The 23,894-nt window shown below is 31.2% G+C and overlaps 4 protein-coding genes across 5 annotated transcripts; 3 read left to right on the top strand and 1 right to left on the bottom strand.

Annotated features, from left to right (window-relative positions):
• The first annotated feature begins 1,770 nt into the window (after positions 1-1,770).
• On the top strand, positions 1,771-6,374 carry LOC148313414 (uncharacterized). The gene is made up of 3 exons (XM_088263276.1): positions 1,771-1,820; positions 4,632-4,856; positions 5,920-6,374. Exons 1-3 carry the CDS (start codon positions 1,809-1,811, stop codon positions 6,037-6,039), a joined length of 357 nt encoding a protein of 118 aa, XP_088119402.1. The 5' UTR covers positions 1,771-1,808; the 3' UTR covers positions 6,040-6,374.
• A 2,392-nt stretch (positions 6,375-8,766) lies between these two features.
• On the top strand, positions 8,767-23,389 carry LOC148313415 (uncharacterized). 2 transcript variants are annotated; one of them, XM_088263311.1, is made up of 3 exons: positions 8,767-8,943; positions 22,505-22,959; positions 23,198-23,389. In XM_088263311.1, exons 1-3 carry the CDS (start codon positions 8,893-8,895, stop codon positions 23,211-23,213), a joined length of 522 nt encoding a protein of 173 aa, XP_088119437.1. In that variant the 5' UTR covers positions 8,767-8,892; the 3' UTR covers positions 23,214-23,389. The 2 variants fall into 2 exon arrangements, with proteins under 2 accessions (XP_088119437.1, XP_088119447.1); XM_088263321.1 differs by lacking the exon at positions 8,767-8,943 and adding an exon at positions 21,597-21,671.
• On the top strand, positions 12,098-15,231 carry LOC148313416 (uncharacterized). Its single transcript, XM_088263296.1, has one exon. The coding sequence runs from the start codon at positions 14,360-14,362 to the stop codon at positions 14,987-14,989; it is 630 nt and encodes a 209-aa protein (XP_088119422.1). The 5' UTR covers positions 12,098-14,359; the 3' UTR covers positions 14,990-15,231.
• Positions 18,643-19,804, bottom strand: LOC148313417 (uncharacterized). The gene is made up of 2 exons (XM_088263285.1): positions 19,732-19,804; positions 18,643-19,564 (listed from the first exon to the last, which is right to left on the bottom strand). Exons 1-2 carry the CDS (start codon positions 19,741-19,743, stop codon positions 18,758-18,760), a joined length of 819 nt encoding a protein of 272 aa, XP_088119411.1. The 5' UTR covers positions 19,744-19,804; the 3' UTR covers positions 18,643-18,757.
• Positions 23,390-23,894: the final 505 nt, after the last annotated feature.

Consider the following 23,894-nt stretch of genomic DNA (forward strand, 5'->3'; position numbering starts at 1 on the left):
AGATTATTTTTGATATATGAATAATTTTTTAAACAAATCTTTTTCCAAAGAGACGATTTTGCCATTGAGTGTAATACTTCTAAAGACTTCCGAGAAATCCCAAGAAATCACATCGTGCCAATTTTAATTGGCACATTGTTTATCAAATATTAATTAATAGCGTGTATAACCTTTCTCCCGCTATGACAAAATTCTGAAATATGACGCAGGACGAACATGTGACATTTATCGGAAAATTATTTGGTCTGCCATAATATTAATTGGAATTGCCTTCCGTTTATGACAGAATATTTTCTGACGTACATATTATTATATGATAAATAATAAACGCGAGAGAAAATAATTAAGTATTGTGCATAAACAATATTTTAAAAAATAAAATAAAAACAAATAATTTCTTTACAAAAGTCAGAATAACTTTTCGTTTGTTAAAAATTCGTTGTCCGCCTCCATAGCAATTTTTCGGGAAACTCTGTATGGCTACTTTGCTGGAGGTCCCTGGTTCGAAACCTAGGGTGTTTACAATAAATATGAGTGATATTATTTTTTGACATCTGATCAAAGATGAAGAAAAATATGAAAAATAACTCCTACAATTGGAAATAATCCAGATTTGCGAATAAGTATATGGACACACTCAAAATGTAAATATGAGTGATGATCATTATCGTTTTTTTTTTTTAATATCATCCTGGACTGGCATACGAATTACAGACTGATTATCTTGCCTTCATTCAATAAATGATCAATATAACATTGTGTCGATATGAATATGAATATCAAAGTTGTTGTATTTACAGGACTTATGACCTGTCACGGACTGGTTATATAAACCTTTTTTTAAATTTTTAAAATTTTTTGTTTGCGAGAGACGTTCATCAAATATTTGTTTTTCATCTATATTAATATGTCAATATAAATAATATCATTTCTTGAATGTTTTCCGTAGATACTTTGTGTTTTAATTTTATAAACTTTATAAAATTAAATAAGTTTGTTATAACCACTTTTTAAATAATACAATTTAACCTACCGGTTTCGACAAGAACCTTGTCATCATCAGGGTTTATGTTAATTCAAAAACATTAAAAACATAAAAATACTCTCACCAAAAACTTCCACACACTCCGTAAAAATCCTAAATGTTATTTTTATTCATAAAAAAATAACATTTAGGATTTTTACGGAGTGTGTGGAAATTTTTGGTGAGAGTATTTGAATGTTTTTAGTGTTTTTGAATTAAAATAAACCCTAATAATGACAAGGTTCTTGTCGAAACCGGTAGGTTAAATTGTATTAATAAAAAAGTGGTTATAACAAAGTTATTTAATTTTATAAAGTTTAAATAAATAATATCAATATATGTGGACAAACCCAGATTTGTGATTAAATTTGTAAAAACCCACAACAAAATATTATTACCAACCGTAATTTTACTCGAAATTTGTTATAATCGGATTTTTTTGTTGTTAAAATCAGTTTTAAAATCAAGTTGATCGTTTTCTCGTTTATTTGTAAAAGTGAGTCAACGCAACTCCAAAAGAAGTAATTGGCATACTAATGCTTCGGTACAAACGTACCCGTAAGCGATTGAAGTACAGTTCGCCGAGCAAATTTTTCACTGCAGCGCTTGAGGATTGTATCGGAATCTTGTGTCGATGCTTGGAGCGAGTGTACAGCCAACCGCTAGGTAGAGGGGTGACACTAAGGGCGAATGAATGAGTTACCTCAAGGTATATAAAGTCAGAATGACTTCCAGATTGTACATTCTCACTTCTGGTAAGAAAGAGGAATTATCACACACCAAAATGTTCAAACTGGTGAGTTACAATATTTAATTTTTTTTAATCTTTGTTTCCTCCAAAAAAAATTCGAAGTGGAAAAAAAATCAGACTTTTGCATTAGTCAAGAATCATTATCTATTTATTTAAACATTTTTAGCAACATAATTGTACGTTTATAATATCATAAATATTAACAATTTGTTTATTATTCAATTTGTAGTACCTACTACCCCTCTGACTAAGGGTGAGAATTCTTTCGAATTTATTTTACATATTATTACTTTGACCAGCCAGCGTCAGGTTTGTGTGCCCAGCCCTTATATTCTCTTCGTATAAAAAGATTATTTTCACTTTTGAGATACCTAACAAATCTTAATGTCAATTGTTATTATTTTTTTTTAATAATTTTAAATACACAAATGTGGTTTCGTTCCTTCATTATATTACTACTTTATTTTTAAAAAGTGAATATAAAAATTATATTTTAAAATAATAACATCATTTAGTTTCGTGTATAATTTGCATAAAACTCAAGGCATAATTTTTATAAAACTTAATTTAAAAAACATTTTTTTTTACTAAATCATATTATATATTCAGTTTAAGTGAAATGTTGAGAAGTTGTTAGTTTCTGATAACTATTGTTATCATGTTTCATACAATTACTTTCATTAGAAAATCCTTCCATTTATTTAATTTTACCCATAACGTTATGGCTTCATTCTACTAAAAGTCGTTTTATATATCTTTTTTTTAATATTTGATATTTTTGACAGTGTCTACTGTTTTATATTTTTTTCACCAACGCAATCAAAATAAGTTTTTTTCTGAAATAATTTTTAAAATATAGTAGCAAGAATTGATCTAGATTTGTAGGGTGGATCTTAGGGCGGTTTCCTCAAATCCTGTTCTATTTTCTACATTACTTCCTACAATGCTATCCGCCGATTAATTCAAACTCTTAAAGATGACAAACCTGTAGTCTAACTAACTATCACGCCACTTTACCGCAGGGGTAGGCAGAGAGAATAGAAAGCCAAACTGATATCTCTTTGCAAAAAATCAAAGACATTTATATCATAGAGTGCGAAGAAGGTGTATAAGAAAGTTATTACATAGGGTGATACACTTTGCGATGACTTTTTCTGGCAAAGATTTCATTCAAATACGCAACCTTCGCTATTGACAGTAAAGTTACTGTAACTAACGCTATTATTTTATTTTTCCGAACACGATCGCTAAAGTAAGCGCTTCCCTTTCACAATGTAACTTACAATAAATTATTACAACTCTAGTAAGTAGTGCGCAATTCATTACATGTACAGAATCTGGGACAATATTATTCAATGCAAGTGTATACCGATCAATTTATCCTTACATTTTGTCACTGAGCAATTATCAGGTCATATAAATACAGCAATGGCCGAATTCTTAAAATAGGCTTATTTTTTGATTTTCGGCGTAACGATTTTTTTTTCAAACGTATAATTTTTCTGTGATTCGATAGTCACCTGCATTTACCGTGTTTTACCCAAAACCCGTAAATGTATATATATAAATAACGTGGTAATATTTTTCTTTATAAATTGGGTGTAAATAATATGTAAAGTGGGTGTATAATAATAAAATAAACAATGTGTTGCTTTGATATTAAAGAAACGACAATAAAAGTTTATTCTTAATTAATCTTTACAATAATTTTTATATCTATCTGATTCTGTCAGTTAATTTTTTCTATCGGATCTCTTTTGTTTAATTCTGTGCGACGCATGCGACATCTGGTGGTAGAACTGTTTTATGTAGGTACTATTTGTAAGTACTTAATAAAATGTATAGGTAGGTACCTAGGTATTTTATTACACACACACATATATATATATATATATATATATATATATATATATATATATATATATATATATATATATATATATATTATATATATATATATATATATATATATATATATATATTTATATATATAAATATATATATATATATATATATATATATATATATATATATATATATATATATATATATATATATATATATATGTATATATATATATATATATATATATATATATATATATATATATATATATATATATATATATATATATATATATATATATATATATATATATTAAGGATTAAAATTATATGTTTCAACGAATATTGGTCATGAAAAAAATACATTCCGATTACAGATAACAATCTCTATAAATATAAGTTTGTTCTCCATTTTGAATTTGTTATATTAAAAGAGTCAAGTTTCGGTCCAGGATTATATAATAAAGTGAAAAAATGCTTATATTTATTTTGATCCTCCTGGGAATCGAACCCGGGATCTCCACCATGTTAGTCAAACGCTCTTACTGCTACAGTATGGAGGAGGACATATCAACAACACTGAACTACATCAACCAAAATAATTACACTGTTTTTAAAAAATATATATGAATTGTACGAATGTCGTTAATTCGAATGAAAAACCCAAAATATACGTTTGGGTCATAAAAATATGACATGTAAGTGACTGTTCTATAAAAGGGTCAAAATTTTGCTCAAAAATAACACATAGATTTATTAATAATTGTTAAGTAAATGATGATAATTAAATTAATGTGTAACAAATAATATTCAGATAATTTATATTTGAAGCATTAAGTGTGTGATTTTCCATTTTATAATTAAAATGTAACTTAGTTTTGAAATCACTATAAATTTTAAGTGATTTTAAAACAAAGTTACATTTTAATTACAAATAATATTTAATACAACTTTTCATATTTTCTATACGAATCACTGATTTTTATAAATTAATTTGTTTTTCTTTCCTCAGATTGTTCTGTCAGCTGTGTTGGCCGTAGTTGCCGCCAAGCCCGGGTTCCTCGGCGCCCCCCTGGTTGCCCCCGCCTATGCCCCAGCCGCCTATGCCCCAGCCGCCTATGCTCCAGCCGCCTATGCCGCCTCCCCTCTCGCCTACGCGCATGCTCCAGTAGCCTACAGTGCTCCCATCGTCAAGGCAGCAGTCCCCGTGGCAACTTCTTATGCCAACACGTATAAGGTAAATAGAAGTTATTAGGAAAATATCGGAAAATCTGAGCTCACATTGCCTATCGTGCGTTGTTTTTTTAAATCGAAACAGCTGATACTACATTCAGCGTGCATATTGTACAAATAATACTTAATTATCATTTTAAATAATATAAAAACGTCTTTTTAATACCCTAGTCTTTTTAATTTCATTTATCTAATTTTTCTCAAAACTGTTTCATTCATTCCATAAGGACTATATCGTGGGTATACTGGCAAAAAACGTTTACTCTAAAATATGCAATTTTGACTTAATGATATATATTATAAATTTTTCAACTTTCTATGAACTGGAAAACAATAAGTAGTTTGAAATGTCATGTTTATGTTGTTTTAAAAGTAAATTTAACGTTAAGTTCAATAGGGTACTTTATTCAGGCAAAGCTTTAAATAACAGGGATAATTCTATTTAAAAAGGGATTTTAGAGTTAACGTTTTTTGCCAGTATACCCACGATATTATGGACATCAATTATTTATAATTAAATTTGTTTTGAATTAAGAATTCTGTTGAAATTATTTAGTAAAAAACAGATCTAAGTTACTTTGTCTTTCAATTTACAGTTTATTCTTTTTAATTTTTTTTGATTAAATTAAAGATTGTTATTAAACATTAGCACTTTTCTATTTATATTTTTGATATTTATTAAAACCAAAAATAAAATGTTTACCCACACACAAACCATGCCTTTTTAGAATCTTTTTTGGCATTAATGTGTTATAAAAAAATGTAATTGTAATTATATTATAATGAGAAATGTAAAAAATAATAATAAAAAATAAATAAAAAGTAGTAAATCGACGAATGTATAAAGAAAACGCAGATCTTAGAAATTAAATAAAATAAATACATTCAATATTTTTTGTATTAATTTTGTAATTGCAATAGTTTTTACTATGAATGTTTTCGTCAAAATACTTATGCATGTCCGGGACAAATCGTGGGTTTTATAAATTCTACATCAAATTTCCTTTTTTTCAATCAAAAAACTTACCTCCGATATTAATTTTTTTTCTATTTTTTTTATATTCCAGGTTGCATCTTCTCCACTCGCCTATGCTGCCCCTGCCTATCATGCTCCCGTCCTTGCTGCCCCTGCCTACCATGCCCCTCTTGCCTATTCTTCACCCCTGGCCCACACTTACATCCACTAAGTAAATACCAAGGATTATGGAACATTCTGCAAAAATACCTTCATGCTGTCTGTAGCGATATTATATATTTTTAAATCTAAATTTCAGCCAAGAAAATCAATTTACCAAATCAAGTACCATATGCGAGTATGGTTTATTATTATATGATATTTGTTGACTCTTGTCTTTAGATATGTATAGTACACACTCAAAAAAGGATCTCCCTTATCGTTTCAACTTTAAGTTATAATTAAAATATCTGTGTGTTTATGTTATACTTGTAATATAATTTATTATTTATATGAAGAGTGAACAGCTTGTCGTAATTAAGTAATAAACGATTTAGCAAAGAATTTAACAATAGTTTTTTTTCATTTATTCCTGCCACATAAAATGATATTATATATATCCAGCTAAAAATTCTGTATCCACATTCAGTGATGCATTGGGATGCAATTAAATCCTTAATGAAGGCAAGGTTATCCATCATAGTCTCCAGATTTTTAGCCACATTTGTGAAATATATTTAATAGGATAAAGATGATGTAAGTGGAGAAGCTTAGAGTTAAAAACATAGGTGATCGCAACATAGAATAATAAGTGTAATGGCCCTGCCATTTCTCATTCGCACTTTTATTGTCCTTTTTAGAAAGTCGAGGGACTCGTCATTTGCTTGCAATATGTTGTCCAGCCTTGGTTCAAGATGCGTTCCCATGGCCATAAATTGGTACAGCATTTTATGATTCTCTACCCTAAAGCAAGAGGGTTTTTAACATAGTCTAATTTGGTACTTCGGGAGAGTCGGGTGTAACATAACTTAACAGAGCTGTTTGGAAGCACATGAGTATTGACTGCCGTACTGTTGTTTTTAAATAAACATTTATATAAATAGTCAATACCGTGTTTTAATTAATACTCGCTTCAGTCCAACCTGCCTCCTGGCAAAAGGGGACTAAAGTGTCCTGTTTAATGTGGACGTCATCGAGTGCACGCGTACGCTGATCACAAGGTGTCTACGCGCACGCGACGCGTCTGTCATAACATTACATAAGGACGAAGAATAATGTGTAGAAAATAGAAAATAATAATCCATGTAATAAACAAGCTTGTATTATTTGGAAACAGTAATTTATAATGAGTTCTTTGAGGTAATATTACCAATTTTCCATAAAGAAAATGATTAAAAAGTTACTTGGATCATTTTCGATTGGTTAAATCGTTATTACTACGCACAAAATATAAATAAATACCATTACGTTTTCAGACGTCACAATTGTAACTGATTGCTTAATAATGTGACATCACATATATCTTCAAATAAATTTCAAAACATGCTCTAATCTGAATTGAAGTCTGCGTCATAGAATAAGGTTGAAACAATAAAATACTGTACGTAATAGAAAATCTTAATATTATTTTTGGGAGAAGCCTTAAATAGAAAATTATTCCTTTAGTGAATTGATATCGTCTGAGTGAAACTATTCGTAAAATGAAAAACTGTTATTTGTAAAAAGTAAAAAGACCCGAAAAATTGCTTCAAAAAAGGCATGTAAATATTTTTTGCGCGCATTTTTTCGTTGTATATAAATTGCTAAAGTATCAATCATGCATGGTGATAAACACGTGGAATATTTATTAGGGACTATTTATTAGGCCTTATGGTGAAAAAAGATGAATGCATATGTTTTTATTTATATTCAAAGCATTTACTTTGTGGTCAAACATTTTAATTGATATTAGTAATGTTAGTAAATAACCACTCACCGACTACTTCTGTCTACCGGTTTTGAGACGTACCCGTCTCTTCGTCAGGACATACACTACAATTTAACAATCATGCGAACAACACTACACCACACCCACTTAGTACTATTCACATACACTATCACTACACATGCAAAACATGCAGAGCGAGTTGTTGGTCCCACCATGCTTCCCAAAATCCCACCATGCTTCCCAAAAGTTTCCCAAAAGCATGGTGGGACTAACAACTCGCTCTGCATGTTTTGCATGTGTAGTGATAGTGATGTGAATAGTACTAAGTGGGTGTGGTGTAGTGTTGTTCGCATGATTGTTAAATTGTAGTGTATGTCCTGACGAAGAGACGGGTACGTCTCGAAACCGGTAGACAGAAGTAGTCGGTGAGTGGTTATTTACTAACATTACTAATATCAAGCATATGTTTTTCTTATCTCTTTAATAGTAAAATAATATATTTTATCGTATTTATTGATTTGGCGTTTAATTTATAGAACTCCATTTTAATTTATGTATTAATTTTAAATCCAGCACAGATTTTTTGAGTCTACAAAGTTGTATATCATTAACAAAAACACATAAAAAATTATACTGTGACAATTGGTTCGCCTTGTTAGGGCATCATCAAACTTAGTAGACTCAAAAAATCTGTGTTTGATTTAAAATTAATACAAAAAATATTTTATCGTATTATGCATGATACATAAAAATCTAATAAGAAACAGGAAATAACGACATTTTGGGTCAAACGTGTATTCTATTTTAGATGAGAATTCTTAGAAAATCTTATATTATGAAACAGGTTTTTAAAAAAAAACAACGTTTCTTTTGTGTTAAAAAATAATATTTCCCTATAATCGTTTATTAATTTACTTAAGGTACATTTGTCTGGCTGAAGGAAAATAAAAACAGTTGTGCAATCATGAATTTGAACAAACAATGTCACCTGTTTAAAACATAAATACTAATCGACAAGTGTTCAATTCATCAACATCGTCAGGTTTAATGCGAATCTTTTAAAAAGTGATGCACTAGTCTACGATAGTTATCTGGAGACGCACTTGACTAAGTCAGATCTCATGTAAATTTCTTTAAATCAGATAAAAGTAATACGAAATGGCAAGAAATCAAGTTTTCGTATTCGTTTTTTGGCTGTTTTGTGCACACGTGAGTAAAAACATATTTATAAAACATTTTTTTTTGGTTTTGAAATACAATATTTAAAATATGCGGGTATGTATGAGGAGATGCATGAACGTGGAAGAGGCGAAGAATGTTTGCAAGGACAGAGTGGTGTGGCGCTCTATTCTCTCTGCCTACCCCTGCGGGGAAGCGGCGTGATGGTTAGTTAGTTAGTTAGTTAGTTATATTTAAAATATAAGTATAAAAATATATATAAATATATATGAATTTCAATTGCATACCCTTTTCGTCCGCCTCCGTAGTGTAATGGTCAGCATGCTCGGCTACCGTTCTGGAGGTCACGGGTTTGATTCCCAGGGGGGTTTAATAAATATAAGTGATAATTTCACTGTAATATTTATTCAATATTGCACTGGACTGGTACCTGAAGTGCAGGGCTGATCACCTTTCCTTCATGTGTAAATGATAATACTGCATTTATATGAAGCAGTGCCCTATGCACCATTGGGGTGCGGTAAGGGTTTTTAATAATACCCTTTTATAAAATTAGGAAAATAAAAATAAGATTTCATCTATAGCTTTTATTCGAATCTTTATATTTCCGCATACAAACAGCATCGATATATATTTTGATGGTACAATGACAATCTTGTCTGCTATAAATAAAATATAATTAATATTTTGAAAAGAGGAAATTTCAAATAGCTATTTGATGGAAAAAAACTTTAAAATTAAAGGTTTACCATTAATACATTTGAATTAAAACATTTTACATTGCTGTTTTTGCTTCCATAATATAGAAGATTGTTTTTTTTATACTAACCGCGAGTATTTTTGTACGATTCAAATATTTTCTTAGGAGACTATTGAATTTGCTTCTAATTTAAACATTAAAAAGGTTTTATGAATGATTCATTTTTTTGTTAAATGTTTTGAATTATTTTATTACAAACGTAAATATGAAGTATGGACGCTTCTAACGTTTATTTACAATTAAAAAAAACCTTACATCAAATATCTATAGGAAACAAATAAAATATCTATAATATCTAAAGGAAATAAAGAAATATGCGACTGTATTCGTGATCGCTTAAACCGGCCCATGACGGTCGTAAGCCCCGTAAATGCCCAGACTTCCATATTCTTCTTTATCTGTGATGAGATGTCAAAAATTATATTTGAAAATAACTCGTATAATTGGAGATAATCCAGATTTGTGAACAAGTATTTGGACACATTTAAAATTTTGTAACTGCGATTTGTTTACATTCCCTCACATATGTAATTGCTTGTAAATCGTTAAGTCACTCAATCTTAAACAACAACAAACAATATTACATAAGTGAATTGAATTGTGCCCGGATTTTAATTGATTTTCAAGTTATAGAGCTCTGTTTCGTAGGGCATGGAAATTTGTCATTGATCACGTTTGTAATACTAAATTGATATTGAACGAAACATTTCAAGTTCGCTGAATTGACCATGGAAAGGCAAAGAGAATAATTCAATGTCACTTATACTTAAATCGTTTTGAGTAAACACTACTCAAATATTTCTAGTATATCTTTTCTCTGTGTTTATTATATTTCATTAATATTTTTTTAATTTGTTAAGGAATCATTACCATTTCAACAAATATACAAAAAATATTTGATTATTGAAATTATTATCGTCCGCCTCTAAAGTGTAGAGAATTAGAGTGTTAGACTACGATTGCTGGAGATCGTTGATTCGATTCCCAGGTTAAAATAAATATTATTGATTTTTCACTTATCCTGGGCTGCTCCTTGAAATGCATCATCGCTAAAATGATCACCTTTTTTGAGCATTTGACGTTGATCATTATATTTAATTATTTTAATAACACTGCTGGTAAGAAGCAGTGCTCTATGCACCATTTGGTGTGAATAAAGGTTGGAATAAAATGTTTTTAGTGCCGTGTTTCATAAACCATGTCATTATTTTTGTATTTATTTATATATATATATATATATATATATATATATATATATATATATATATATATATGTATAAATATATATATATATGTATGTATTTATATATATATATATATATATATATATATATATATATATATATATATATATATATATATATATATACATAAAAAAAAACATTTTAACATACATTCCATCTACTTATTTCAATTTGAACGTTTGTGTTGTTGTTGAAAACCTCTCACAAAATGTTCAAATTGTTATTGGACTTTTAAAACTATATATATATACGTGTATTTTTATAATTCTGCTTATGTTATTTTGTCCACCTGCGTAGTGTAATGGTCAACACGCTGGGCTACCGTACTGGAGGTCCCGGGTTTGATTCCTAGGGGTTCAAATAAATATAAGTGATCTTTTAACTCTAACATTTATTCACCATTACCCTGGATTGGTACCTTAAGCGGAGGGCTGATCACCTTTCCTTGATGTGTTAACGATAACACGAAGCTTCGATTCTTGATTGATATTGCTTAACCTAACCTAATCTGTCGTTCAATTTCTTTCAGCGAGAATTTTTAAAGAGAAATTAAAATTCATTTCATGTACACAGGCAAAGATGACATTAAAGTAAGGCTTAATAAAAGGTCAAGTTCGATCCTAAATCAAATTTTCTTCCTTCAAAAAAATAACTATGTATATATTTATAAAATCATGTTTTCAATGAGGTCTACCTGCCTACGTCCATCTATTAAAATATAAATATTCTGATTTCTTTAAATAGCGCGTACATATTTAATAATTTATTTTGATTTTACTGACTCAGTTATAAAAATAAAATGAGAAGGTGAATCTATCCGCAATTGCTGGTACAATAATATGAATAAAATAAGTCAAAGGTAAGGATCGAGAGGGAACATTGCATTGGTAGATAGTTATAAAGAAGGTTATAAAAATACATTTTTCAAGATTCAAGGTGTGTTGGAATCCTTTTTCAAAAATCAGGGTTTCTCCACTTATATGAAGAATAATATGGAAGTCAGTGAATTAACAAGGTTTATGACCTGGCATAGGCTGGTTAAGTGGTCACTTTACACACGTGCAGCATTCACCATTCTACCCATGATTGATAACCACACTACTCAAATTTCGGAACTCACGAGTTTATTGATCAATCTCATTTAATACTCTCAGTTTATTACTATTTGTTGATTTTTTTCTTGAATTTTCATTTATGAATTAAATGGAATTATTTATAGTAACTTTAAACATAAAAAGTAAAACCATTCGTAAATTGTAGTAAACTCATAAAGTTGGAGCCTAAGTAGGAACATGTTAAACGGTGTTGCATTAGCCGTAGCTAGATTTCAGAGTCACTTGGAAGGTAGGTACAATTATAAAAAAAACCTTTATCGGTACTCTAAAACATACTTTATAATTAATGACTATTCTTCTTCAAACCCTTATCTGCACCAGATGGCGCATAGGGCACTGCATCATATAAACACAGTGTTATCTTGATCGTTAACAAACGAAAGAAATCACCTCTCTGCTTCAGGTACCAGTCTAGGGCAATATTGAGTAAATATGAAAGTGAAAAATCACATATATTTATTTGACCCCCTCCCCCATAGGAATCATACCCGGACCGCCAATACAGTAGCCGAGCGTGCTGATCATTATTACACTATGGAGACGGATGATTATTCTACAAATATTAAATAATTAAAAAATCAGTAATATTTTCGATCAGTAATATCATGATTTGATTGCTATTAATAATCTTAAGTTTTGGACCACAAATATTGGTTAATTAATCAGAGTTTCAAACCAAGAACATGTTTTGGTTGAAAATTGAAGTTGATTTATTTACATGGCACATCAACGAGGTCAAACTGTAGTTGATATACCGCTCACTCCTGTCAACAACGACATATATAAAAAATCGTCGATTTTCAGTTATGTATGTTTTCAAAATGCCCAGAAAATGTCATTTATCTCAGCGAAAGCGGCATATTGTTAACTTAATATTTACCCGCTACAGGGCAGAAAGTGTTGTTTTTGCATTTTGAAGAAAAGGTATTGTTTTATTATTTTTTTAAATTTACTTAATATTTTTTTAATGGAGAAAAAATATTCGGGATTAAATTTAAAATATCTGTTGCACAGTAAAAAGTTCAATAAGAGGCTTAATATTTATTTTTAAAACATTGTATTAAATTCTTAAATTTTAAAAACTATCTCTTGAATAATCAAGTTTTTTTGATATATGACGTTGTTGAAAGGAGTGAACGATATATTTGTGGAATTAATTTTGTATTTTAAAAACCAATAAACGACGGTGGGACATTTTTAATAGTTTAATTCTCTAACCGCTTGTAGCCCGCGGGTTTTACCGTGTTGCCGGATATCAGTTAGCGGTTTCGCAATCACTTGTCTTGACCCATGAATATATGTACATAGAGTAGACAATATTACGTACTTTTGAGTTATTGCTGCTATTTTAATCGCCTCCGACAAATCAGAGGTAGTGACTTACATTAGTACTAAAGCCTTATTGCAAAACGGACACAATGAAATAGTTCAGCGCTGGTATTTTACAATAATAAAGGAGTAAATATGAAGTTTACGTTATAAACGTGTAATAAAAACACCCGCGAATGTATGACGTAAAACAAGGTAACAAATGCATGGGGTTTTAAACCGATAGTATGAAATTCGCACGGTATTAAGATAAAATTTATTACTTATTTATTTTTTTACAAAAATGTTAAAAATATAACTACTCACCGAGATTTTTATGTCTACCGATTTCGAGACGTACCCGTCTCTTCGTCAGGACAATCACTGCCAATATATTTATCATGATTTGGATTTAAGTGAGATATCGAATTAGTGATGAATCTTGCCATATTTCTGAAATTTTCAATCGGGATACCGGAATGTCCCTAGTGTACAGTACAATGAAATAAATTAGTGAACAATTATCCTAAATAATTCTTCACAATTCATTACTTCATACTTTTTTTCCATCTATTATCTAATTAAATTTTTACTGGGACGTGAAGTGAACCGGCTGGGACACCGGGGTTTTGTCTGAAAACCAGGACGTCTGGCAAGCCTAACAATAAGTATGTATAACAAAAGTTTTTTTTTAATGTTGTAATTATGGGTTAATTATTGTTTTTTGCCGTATGTTTATTTGTGTGTATCGCGTGTTCGAATTTTACCAGTTTTGTACGACTGTAACTGTGAAGCACAATTAAATGGATCTCGACGTTGTAATTACTAAGTCGAGTAAGGGCAACCACTGAAAGTATGTAAATGCGACGGTTTATACGTTTGTATCCGCCATGAACCTTTGCCAGGTACATGGTTTAACATTCTGAGTTATTCAGTATAAATAGGCCGAACAATGAGAATAGTGTATCAGTTAGTTCTGTGTATTTAATCGTGAAGTAGCTAAATCAACACAGACCACAATGTTCAAGCTGGTGGTGTTGTCCGCTCTCCTGGCCCTAGCTGCTGCCAAGCCGTCTCTAACCTACTCTCACTTGCTGGCTCCCGCAGTGTACGCCGCCCCTACAGCCGTTTCCCACCAGTCCCGCGTAGATATCCACTCCGCTCCAGTTCTGGCTTACTCCGCTCCGGCTCTTGCCTACACGTCTCCAGCACTGGCCTACTCCGCTCCAGCTCTCGCCTACTCTGCCCCTCTTCACTCCGCTTCTCTTCACTCCGCTCCTCTCCACTCAGCTCTCGCCCTCGGTCCTCACACCCCGGCTGGCTTGCTGACACCTCACGGAGTTCCTTTGGAGACTGCCGATGTTGTCGCCGCTAAGGCCATCCACTTCCAGGCTCACGCGTTAGCCAACCACGGGCTGCATCATTATCTCCACAAGAGGTCAGCCGTGTACCCCCTCGCTTACTCTGCGCTCCTGGCGCCGACTGCGGTGTCTCACCAGTCGCGAGTGGATGTGCATTCCAGCCCTCTTCTGTCTTACCACTACCCTCTTCACTACAGCCACGCCCCGCTTTACAGCCACGCTCCTGTGCACTACAAGTCACCCCTGGCCCTCTGGGCTCCTCATACTCCCGCTCTCCATCACTGGTAAAAGTCTACTGGCCAAAGCGAGCGGACGAAGACATTCGTCGGGATGTTCTTCAATTTAGGACTTCGAACGATTTTAAACTGTATTTAGAAAATTAAGTTCAAATAAAAAAAATATTAATAAAACCGCTGTTCCAAAACGAAAACGGGTAAAAATAAAATTACTACTTTTGACTCAAAATATATAATTTTTTCCTGCGGTTAACATCATATATTCGGTTCTATAATATTAGTAACAATTTTACATTGTATATTAATGGACAAAAACTCTGCTATTTAATAATATTCATTTCATGAATGTCCTTATAAATTATATTTAAAAATATTTTTGAATTAATTACAGCCGATTAGATAAAACGTTAGATAATTGAACCTTAAAAATCTCAAAATTCTATACATGTAAATATCTGCAAGTACATATGTTGTTTTCGATATATCCCTGTCTGGTACTACGATAGTGATAATTAACATTCCTTTGTTAATACGAAAATCTTATGATTGCACTTAATAAACATCTACCAAGCGTAGAGAAAACTTATTTAATTTTTCATTACAAAACCCCACACAAAAAAGTATTTTGGTTACCCTCCGTGTAAAATGCTGAGATATTTTATGAAAGAAGTCGCGTAAAAGTTGAATGCTAAGTTTTGTGTTTTCATAATTATAAAGTTGTTTGATCAAGTGACTTTACAGACAAAGCCTTAAGACACCGGTATACTGTATGTGAAGCTTAAAATGTTTCAAGAAATACTCAAATAATATTTAAAATAAAAACTCAACAAATCTTACATTTATCCATTAAATATACTTCATACAGAAATGATAAACTTTTTACCAAAATAATGCAAACATCTCATCCATTTAAAATTATCGTATTCTCTAGTAAAATACAGTACAACGCAATAGCAAAAGCAGATTTTTATTGGATGAGGGTAGAAAACAAAAGTTGAGGACAGACCTAAGTAGTTTTTTAGTATGGAGTTTTCGTAACCCGGTCAAATTTTAACAGAATTCGTGAATACGAATGAATGTTAATAAAATTATATTCGTCCATATACTACTCTTACTTCGGAAATAACCATTATTTATAAATTGATTAAAAAAATATTATCCATATCTTTGTATTTTATAATCTTTTACATTCATCGGAAAATATAAATCGCTCACTCCTTTCAAGAACGTCATAATTCAAAAATCGTCAATTTTCAGTTGTGCATGTTTTCGGAATGCTCAGAAAATGTACTATATCCCAGCAAAAGAGGCATATTTTTAATAATTTTCTGCCCTCTAAGGCGATACAGGGCAGAAAATATTTTTTTTGTATTTTGAAGAAAGCGTATTATTTAATAATTTTTTTAAATATACTAAATATTTTTCAAATGGAGAAAAAACCTTCAGGTTTTACCTAAAAAGATCTGTTGCACAGTAAAAAGTTCGATAAGTGGCTTGATATTTATTTTTAATACATTGTATTATATTTTAAAACATTAAAAGCGTTCTCCTGAAAATCAAGTTTTTTTATTTAAGACGTTCTTGAAAGGAGTGAGCGAAATATTTCTGGGTTCGAACCCACTCTACCGCAAATAGATAACTATTTTTTAAAATAAGCCGTTTATTATAAAACAAATAAACAAACAAAAAATCTCTTTTTTATTTTCACCCATGTGTTTCACAAATTCAATGCCTTGAATTACCAATACCTTGAAATAAAATCTAATAATAGTTTCAAGTAGGTGTAAGTACCGCTGCATAAGTGATATATTAAATAGATCATGATTGCATAATCAGCAGCTTAATTATCTAGACATACCTATAGACGATAATAATAGAAATAATCGCCTGGTATGTATGAGGAGTTGCATGGAGTGAAATAGGCGAGAATGTTAGCAAAGACAGAGAGGTGTGGCATTCTATTCTCTCTATCTATCCCTGAGGGGAAGTGACGTGATATTTAGTAAGTTGCTTTTATTATAATTCTTAAATAAAAATATAATTTAAGGGTCGTTAAATTATTCAGATGCATTTATTCAGGTAAAATGTTTGGTTTAGTACTTCGATTCTTGTATCTTTACTCTTTCATACCTACATTTAAAAAAAATTAAGTTTATATTTTCTTCTTCTTCTAATCTTTATCCACATTCAATGGTGCATAGGGCACTGCATCATATAAACGAAGTGTTATCTTAATCGTCAACACATGAAGGAAAGGTAATCAGTCCTTTGCTTCAGGTACCGGTCCAGGGTAATATTGCATAAATATAAGAGTGATAAATCACTTATACTTATTTTATCCCCCCCCCCTTGGGAATCGAACCCGGGATGAAATTCTACCTACATTTGGTTACATAGCTTTTAATTTTCGATTATTTTTTGAAACACTTGTTTGTTTGATCTTGAAAACCTCGCATCATTAATTTTAAAAAATCGTGAGTTTTGTTTGTCTCATTTTTTAACTTCGATGCTTGATTGGATATCATTTTTAGAAATATTAGTTTCCACGGAAGTTCCTTTAAACTCCTATTGAGCGGATATCAAAGCTTTACGTTCACCGTACCTGCCATCTGTTGTCAATTTCTTAAACTATAAACACGAACTTTTTGCAATGTTTGCTAAAGTCTGAATGAATTTATAATATTACTTGTGTTAATTTGATAAACGTGTGTTTTTTCACTGTCAAAAAATAATTTACATGGATAGAAGGCAGTAAAAGAAAATCATATTTGAATTAGCAGCTTAATGATTGGATGAAATGTTTGGAACCCTCGTAAATTATTAAATGGACCTATAATTAATAAATAATATGATAAAATTATATGCTATGCTATGAGCTTTTTTGTTTAAATTTTAAGTGAAATTGCGTTAAATTTGACGATATGTTTAAATTAAGTTATCTGTTTATTTACATGTGTATATTTTTTAAACACACACACATAAATATATATATATATATATATATATATATATATATATATATATATATATATATATATATACATATATACATATATATATATATATATATATATATATATATATATATATATATATATATATATATATATATATATATATACATATATACATATATATATATATATATATATATATATATAAATATATATATATATATATATATATATATATATATATATATATATTTATATATATATATATATATATATATATATATATATATATATATATATATATATATATATATATATATATATATATATATATATATATATATATATATATATATATTTATATATATATATATATATATATATATATATATATATATATATATATATATATATATATATATATATATATATATTCATTCATACATATTACATTTTTACAATTTAATATGTTTGAATATTATATGTATGTATGAGTTTAAATCTATCATATTTTTTTGAAGTTATTTTTTTTATAAAAACACATATTTCTTTTTTTATTCTATTATTTTTTAGTATCGTTCTTTCAGACGTTTGATTAATTAAACTTTACAGTATCGTCCTATATAGGAAATTTATAATGCTTTTAGTTGTTCTTCATTGTATTTTTTTTTAAATCTTATTTATTCTCGAAGTAAGATGACCTAATAAAATCAAAATCATATAATATCAGCTGAGGGGTTCGTTAAGTCAAAGAAAAATAAAAATCGTTTTCTTTCATCGTTTCTGTTTTTAATTCATATTTTTGTTCGTTTTGTTTTTCGTGCATTAAATAATTTAAAAATATAAAACATTTTCGGGATAATCAACTACCAAACTTTGGCGACGGGAGAAGCGACAAGGCCGGCGGAGTTGACCAGCCCATGGGTGGAGTAACTGGAGATGGCAACTGGGGCGGCGGCGTAGTGGGCTGAAGCGTAGGGGTCGGCTACGTAGGGGGAAGCTACGTAGGGGGTGGCGGCATAGGGGGCAGCGGCGTAGGTGGCAGCAGCATAGGGGGCAGCGGCGTAAGTGGCAGCAGCATAGGGGGCAGCGGCGTAATGGACTGGGGCGTAGGGGGCAGCGGCGTAGGGAACAGCGGAGTAGGTCGCGGCGATAGGAGCGGCGATGGGGGCAGCGGAGTACTGTACGACCGGAGCAGCGGCAACCACCGGCCTGGCGTCATGGACAACAGTGCTGGACTGGCTGGAGATGGTCTTGGGAACAGAAACGATGGCGGCTTCTGGAGCGGCACTGATCTCTACTGCGGGAGTCTCCACAATCTCCAGTGTTTCAGCAGCGGGCTCAATAGCGGGAGCGGCAATTACGGCCTTAGCGTCGTGCACAACAGAGCTGGAGTAGCTAGACACTGAGGTGGGAACTGAAGCCACAACAGCGGGGGCTGAATTCACTTCAACAATGGGCCCTTGAACGTAGGCTGGCGCAGATTTCACTTCGACGAGAGGAGCTTGAAGGTAAGCGGGTCCAGCAACTACGGGACGAGCATCATGGACCACGCTGCTGGAATGGCTGGAGATAGAAGTCGGGACTGATCCTACCACAGCCGAGTAGGCCAGAGGTGCAACCAAGCTACTGGGAGCAGCGAAGGAGACAGCCACGAGGGCAGACAATACCACCTAAAAAATTAAAAAAATATATTATACATAAAAAAATAATAATCCGTTGGATTCGCACGGTCATGTCTCAAAATCTACGCTGACAGTGTGACAAATCACTCAGTGGCATTGAAAAATGCCACTGAATCATTCATGGTCAAACTTATGAATAAAGATGATCCACTAACCAGTCGGAACATTTTGGTCTGTATCGCTATTGTCTGACTGAGTAAGTCACTACAATGTGTCTCTGAGAAGACTGATAGATCTTCCCGCTGCGGGCGCCTTAAATAGTCCGCGCCACTAGGACCCAAGGATCGAGTTCTACCCACTGACCACGCCAAATAACTATCCTCTACATACTTAATAGTAATAACTTACATGACGCCATGTCGTTATTGAATTACATTGAATCGGCGAATAACGGGTTTTCTACGTTTTACGGAAGCGTTATTCATGATTAATGAGATTGATTTAAAAACTCATTCGCATTTTGTCAAAGCAAATGTTATGAATTAAAATATCTATTTAACCGGAATAAATGCGTAATTGCGTACGTAAGTCTTACGTCTTTCTTTATCCTTCAGAGAATGACGTGACAACAACAACAAAATGAAATTTTGTTGTTGTTGTTGTTATTATGATATGCGTCGTATTCACTCCTTGCAAACGTTTCGAATTATATAACAGAGTTCATCGATTGGAATTATGCTAATATTACAACTTATAAAATGTACATAAAAGAATACATATTTTTAGGTAAAATATCATGTAATATTACCTTCCACCGACCAACAAGGTTCCATTACACGGTTTGACCTAATATATTCAATAGTTATATATTATTATTAAACATCTTGTCTTTATAAAAAAAACAGCATAGAAACACCTTTTAAGTATACACACAGATGCAAATTTAGAATTCTTTGCTGGAAAAGTAATTTGACTCAGGAAATCTTAATTTGAACAGCATTATAGTTCAAATCGTATGTAATCATAGGTAAGCTTTGACATAAACAATTTATTTTTAGATTTTGGTGCATAATTCTGTAGATTTAATACGACTTTGATAAAACATAACAAGCAATAAATTTGCAACTAGCACCATTATGTTTTTTTTCGTTTGATTGCTACAAGGTATTATGTCATACAATAAATTTTTGACAACTTTTTATTATTTTGTTATAACATATAATACATTGGACTTACCTTACTAAATATTATTCATTTTACATCATATTTTGAGACTTCTATTTATTGTTAAAATAGTAACTAACACCTCGTTTAACGCTGGAGATATATTTCAATAAGTTCCAACGGCAAATTGAAGAGCGTTGAACGAGGTTTAAAAAAAATACAAAGTAAATAGTGAAAGGAGAATACGCAATTACAAAGTAAAAAAAATTGTATGTTTTTTTGTACTTTTTATTGGATTAATAATAAATGTTAAATATATGCGCACAAAAATATAAACTTCATTTTTTCAAATAGAGTTCATATGTACCTACGTTATTTTTTTTTAATAAATGAGTCGTTATGTATTGCTTTAAATTTAAGCGAAATGATTTTTCTTTTCATTTTTCATTTTTTTGTTTTACACTTACTCAAGATTAATTTAAGATCTTTGAAGATTATTAAAAAATATATTTAATTAAAATCAAAATTTTATTAACCTTTTATACAATATTAGTAATCACTGCACATAAATAACTAACTAGATAAATTAATTAAAGGTGAAAATGTACCACCCATAATCGTATTGATAACATGAATATTGTTTCCAGTTCTAGTAAACACAACACTAAAAATAAGTTATTTTTAAGTTAAAGGATTTTTTGAGGGTTTGAGGGACAGCGTTTAATCAAATCAGTATTAATCGACGAAGCGCTAAACGAGCTATTGAAAAATATTATATCGAGGCGTAAAATGGTTGGCAGCAAACAAGAATTCGCGAATTCTTTCATTTGTATTTTAAACAGGCAGTCTTAAAATATTATAATAAGCGTGAAATGTGTTAAGTATTTAAGTACTTTAAAATATGTCGAAACCTCAGTATGTTTTTAAGTGTCGAAAAATCAGGTGATCGATTTTGGGGATGGGAATCCTGATAATATTTGTGTTTATGCTGGTGAGAATCGAATTTATTATAAGTAATAATTTGACACGTGCAATTATGTATATTCACTAACTTCTACGAATTCTTATTTTTACTTAGAATATAACGTATTCTGTGTATTTCTGTATATAATAAATAGTCAGCAGTGTTAAAACTAGCAATACTCATATTATTTTTTCAATGTGTGCATTTGAAGTGTCTTTGTAAAGTGCAAAAAAAATCACTTGTACAATAATATTTCTGTTTTTACCTCATAATATATTCTATAGTTTTTGGAGATTTTAGTAGGGGAAACATGTGTTTTTTTTAGAATATAATTGTTTTTAAACAATGATGGATGGGAAGGAAATATGGAATTTGTATTGTTCATAATTAGGTTAGAAATAATAATCGTAGAACAAGAACAAATATGTTACGTGTGCATGGTTGCAAAGTAAAAATACAAAGAAGTTGGTTTATAGTTCCGTTTTTAGTGTCGCGAATTAAGAGTTTCTAAATTCGAATGCATTCTATCACAATTTCATTCCCATTTTTGACAGATCGCTTCAATCTACGAGAATAGCACAAAATTGTGTTAATTGAGAATACTTTTTTTATGATCCATCAGTTGTTTTTCTCTCGTTAATATTTAGAATATGGATCCGATAGAATGACTAGAGATCATATTAGAAAAAAATGCTTTGAATCTCTCTCTTAAATTATAACATATAAGTCATATGGGTCATTGTTCTATGATCATGGCGACATTTTATTATGTAAAGTTGGAAGACAAACCAGGTCAAATTATTTTTTTTTGATATCTTGTCAATATTTAGTTTAATATTTCATTTTTCATTTGTTTACAGTTGATGATGTCAACAATGGCTACTGTGACAACATCTTTCGCGAGTATACACGAAGCTCCCCCATTCTACAGCTCGGTGATTGATGATTTCGATTCGTCAGTAGCGATTGATGATCCGACCACCTTGGAGGTTTCTTACTACGGAGGCGACCCTGACGAGCCACCAGAAGAAGTAGAACCCATCCCGTCCATTTTTTCTCCAGACTCCATCGAGAGACCGCACACCTCCGACACGGCTAAGATCATAGCCCTCATGAGACCGCATGTCCCTGTCATGCCGATACCACACGCTGCCAATGTCGAGAGATCAGACCTGCTCCAGTACTCTTCGCCCATCTTGTCTAACGTGGTCGCTTCCCTCGGCCCCCCAGTCATCTACACAGACAAGTCGGAAGATGCGTTCGTCGAGTACGACGATTTCATCGCGACTCCCATCGACATTACTGGGTCCGAATGGTAACCATGTTTATGATGACCAGTATTATGTGGTAATGATCAAAATTGTAGATTCGTTGAGTTACATTTGAACCTTACATTAAATCCACATATTGGATTTTATATTAAGGTTCTACGAATCATACATTTTCTAACAGTATTAAAAAAGTCGTAAATATCATTAGTGACATATTATATTTATACATACATTTATTCGCACGAATATTATTTACGCTAGTATAAATTATTATTTTTCCAGGTCGTTTGACTATTGATTTCAATTTTTGAGGATACTACTAAATAATCTGCAGCACCTCTCACAAAATCCTATCCACAATTATTTATTTTATATACGTATAATTATGTATTTAAATCATATAATATTACTATAATAATATAGGTATTGGCAAAAACAATAAACACATACAAATAAAACAAGATTTTAATACTTCAATTTTAATTTATTTCCTTAAAAACCTTTGAAGCTTGATATCAAAAAGCTTCGGGCATTTTAAAACATTTTTTCTTTGGATGTTCAAGAGCTGAGGATTTGTAAATCTACCAGGAGCAAATAGCGTATGGAGAGAGTACTACTCCGGAGTGAGCTGAAGCTATGGGTGCGCTATTTTAGTATCATATAATATTACTATAATAATATGGGTATTGGGAAACATAGTAAACACATACAATAAAACAAGTTGAAAATGTTTTAATTATATTTTATTTCCTTTAAAACCTTTGAAGCTTGATATCGAATCATGATTCGGGCATTTTAAAACAATTTTTCTTTGGATGTTCAAGAGCTCAGGATTCTAAATCTACCAGGAGCGAATAGCGTATGGAGAGAGTACTACTCCGGGGTGAGCTAAAGCTATAGGTGCGCTTTTATAGTATCATTTAATATTACTTTAATAATATGGGTATTGGGAAACACAGTAAACACATACAAATAAAAC

Source organism: Brachycentrus maculatus, unplaced genomic scaffold (assembly GCF_059751285.1).
Source record: "Brachycentrus maculatus isolate JH-2025_06_01 unplaced genomic scaffold, ASM5975128v1 h1tg000012l, whole genome shotgun sequence".
NCBI classification, from domain to species: Eukaryota; Metazoa; Arthropoda; class Insecta; order Trichoptera; family Brachycentridae; genus Brachycentrus; species Brachycentrus maculatus.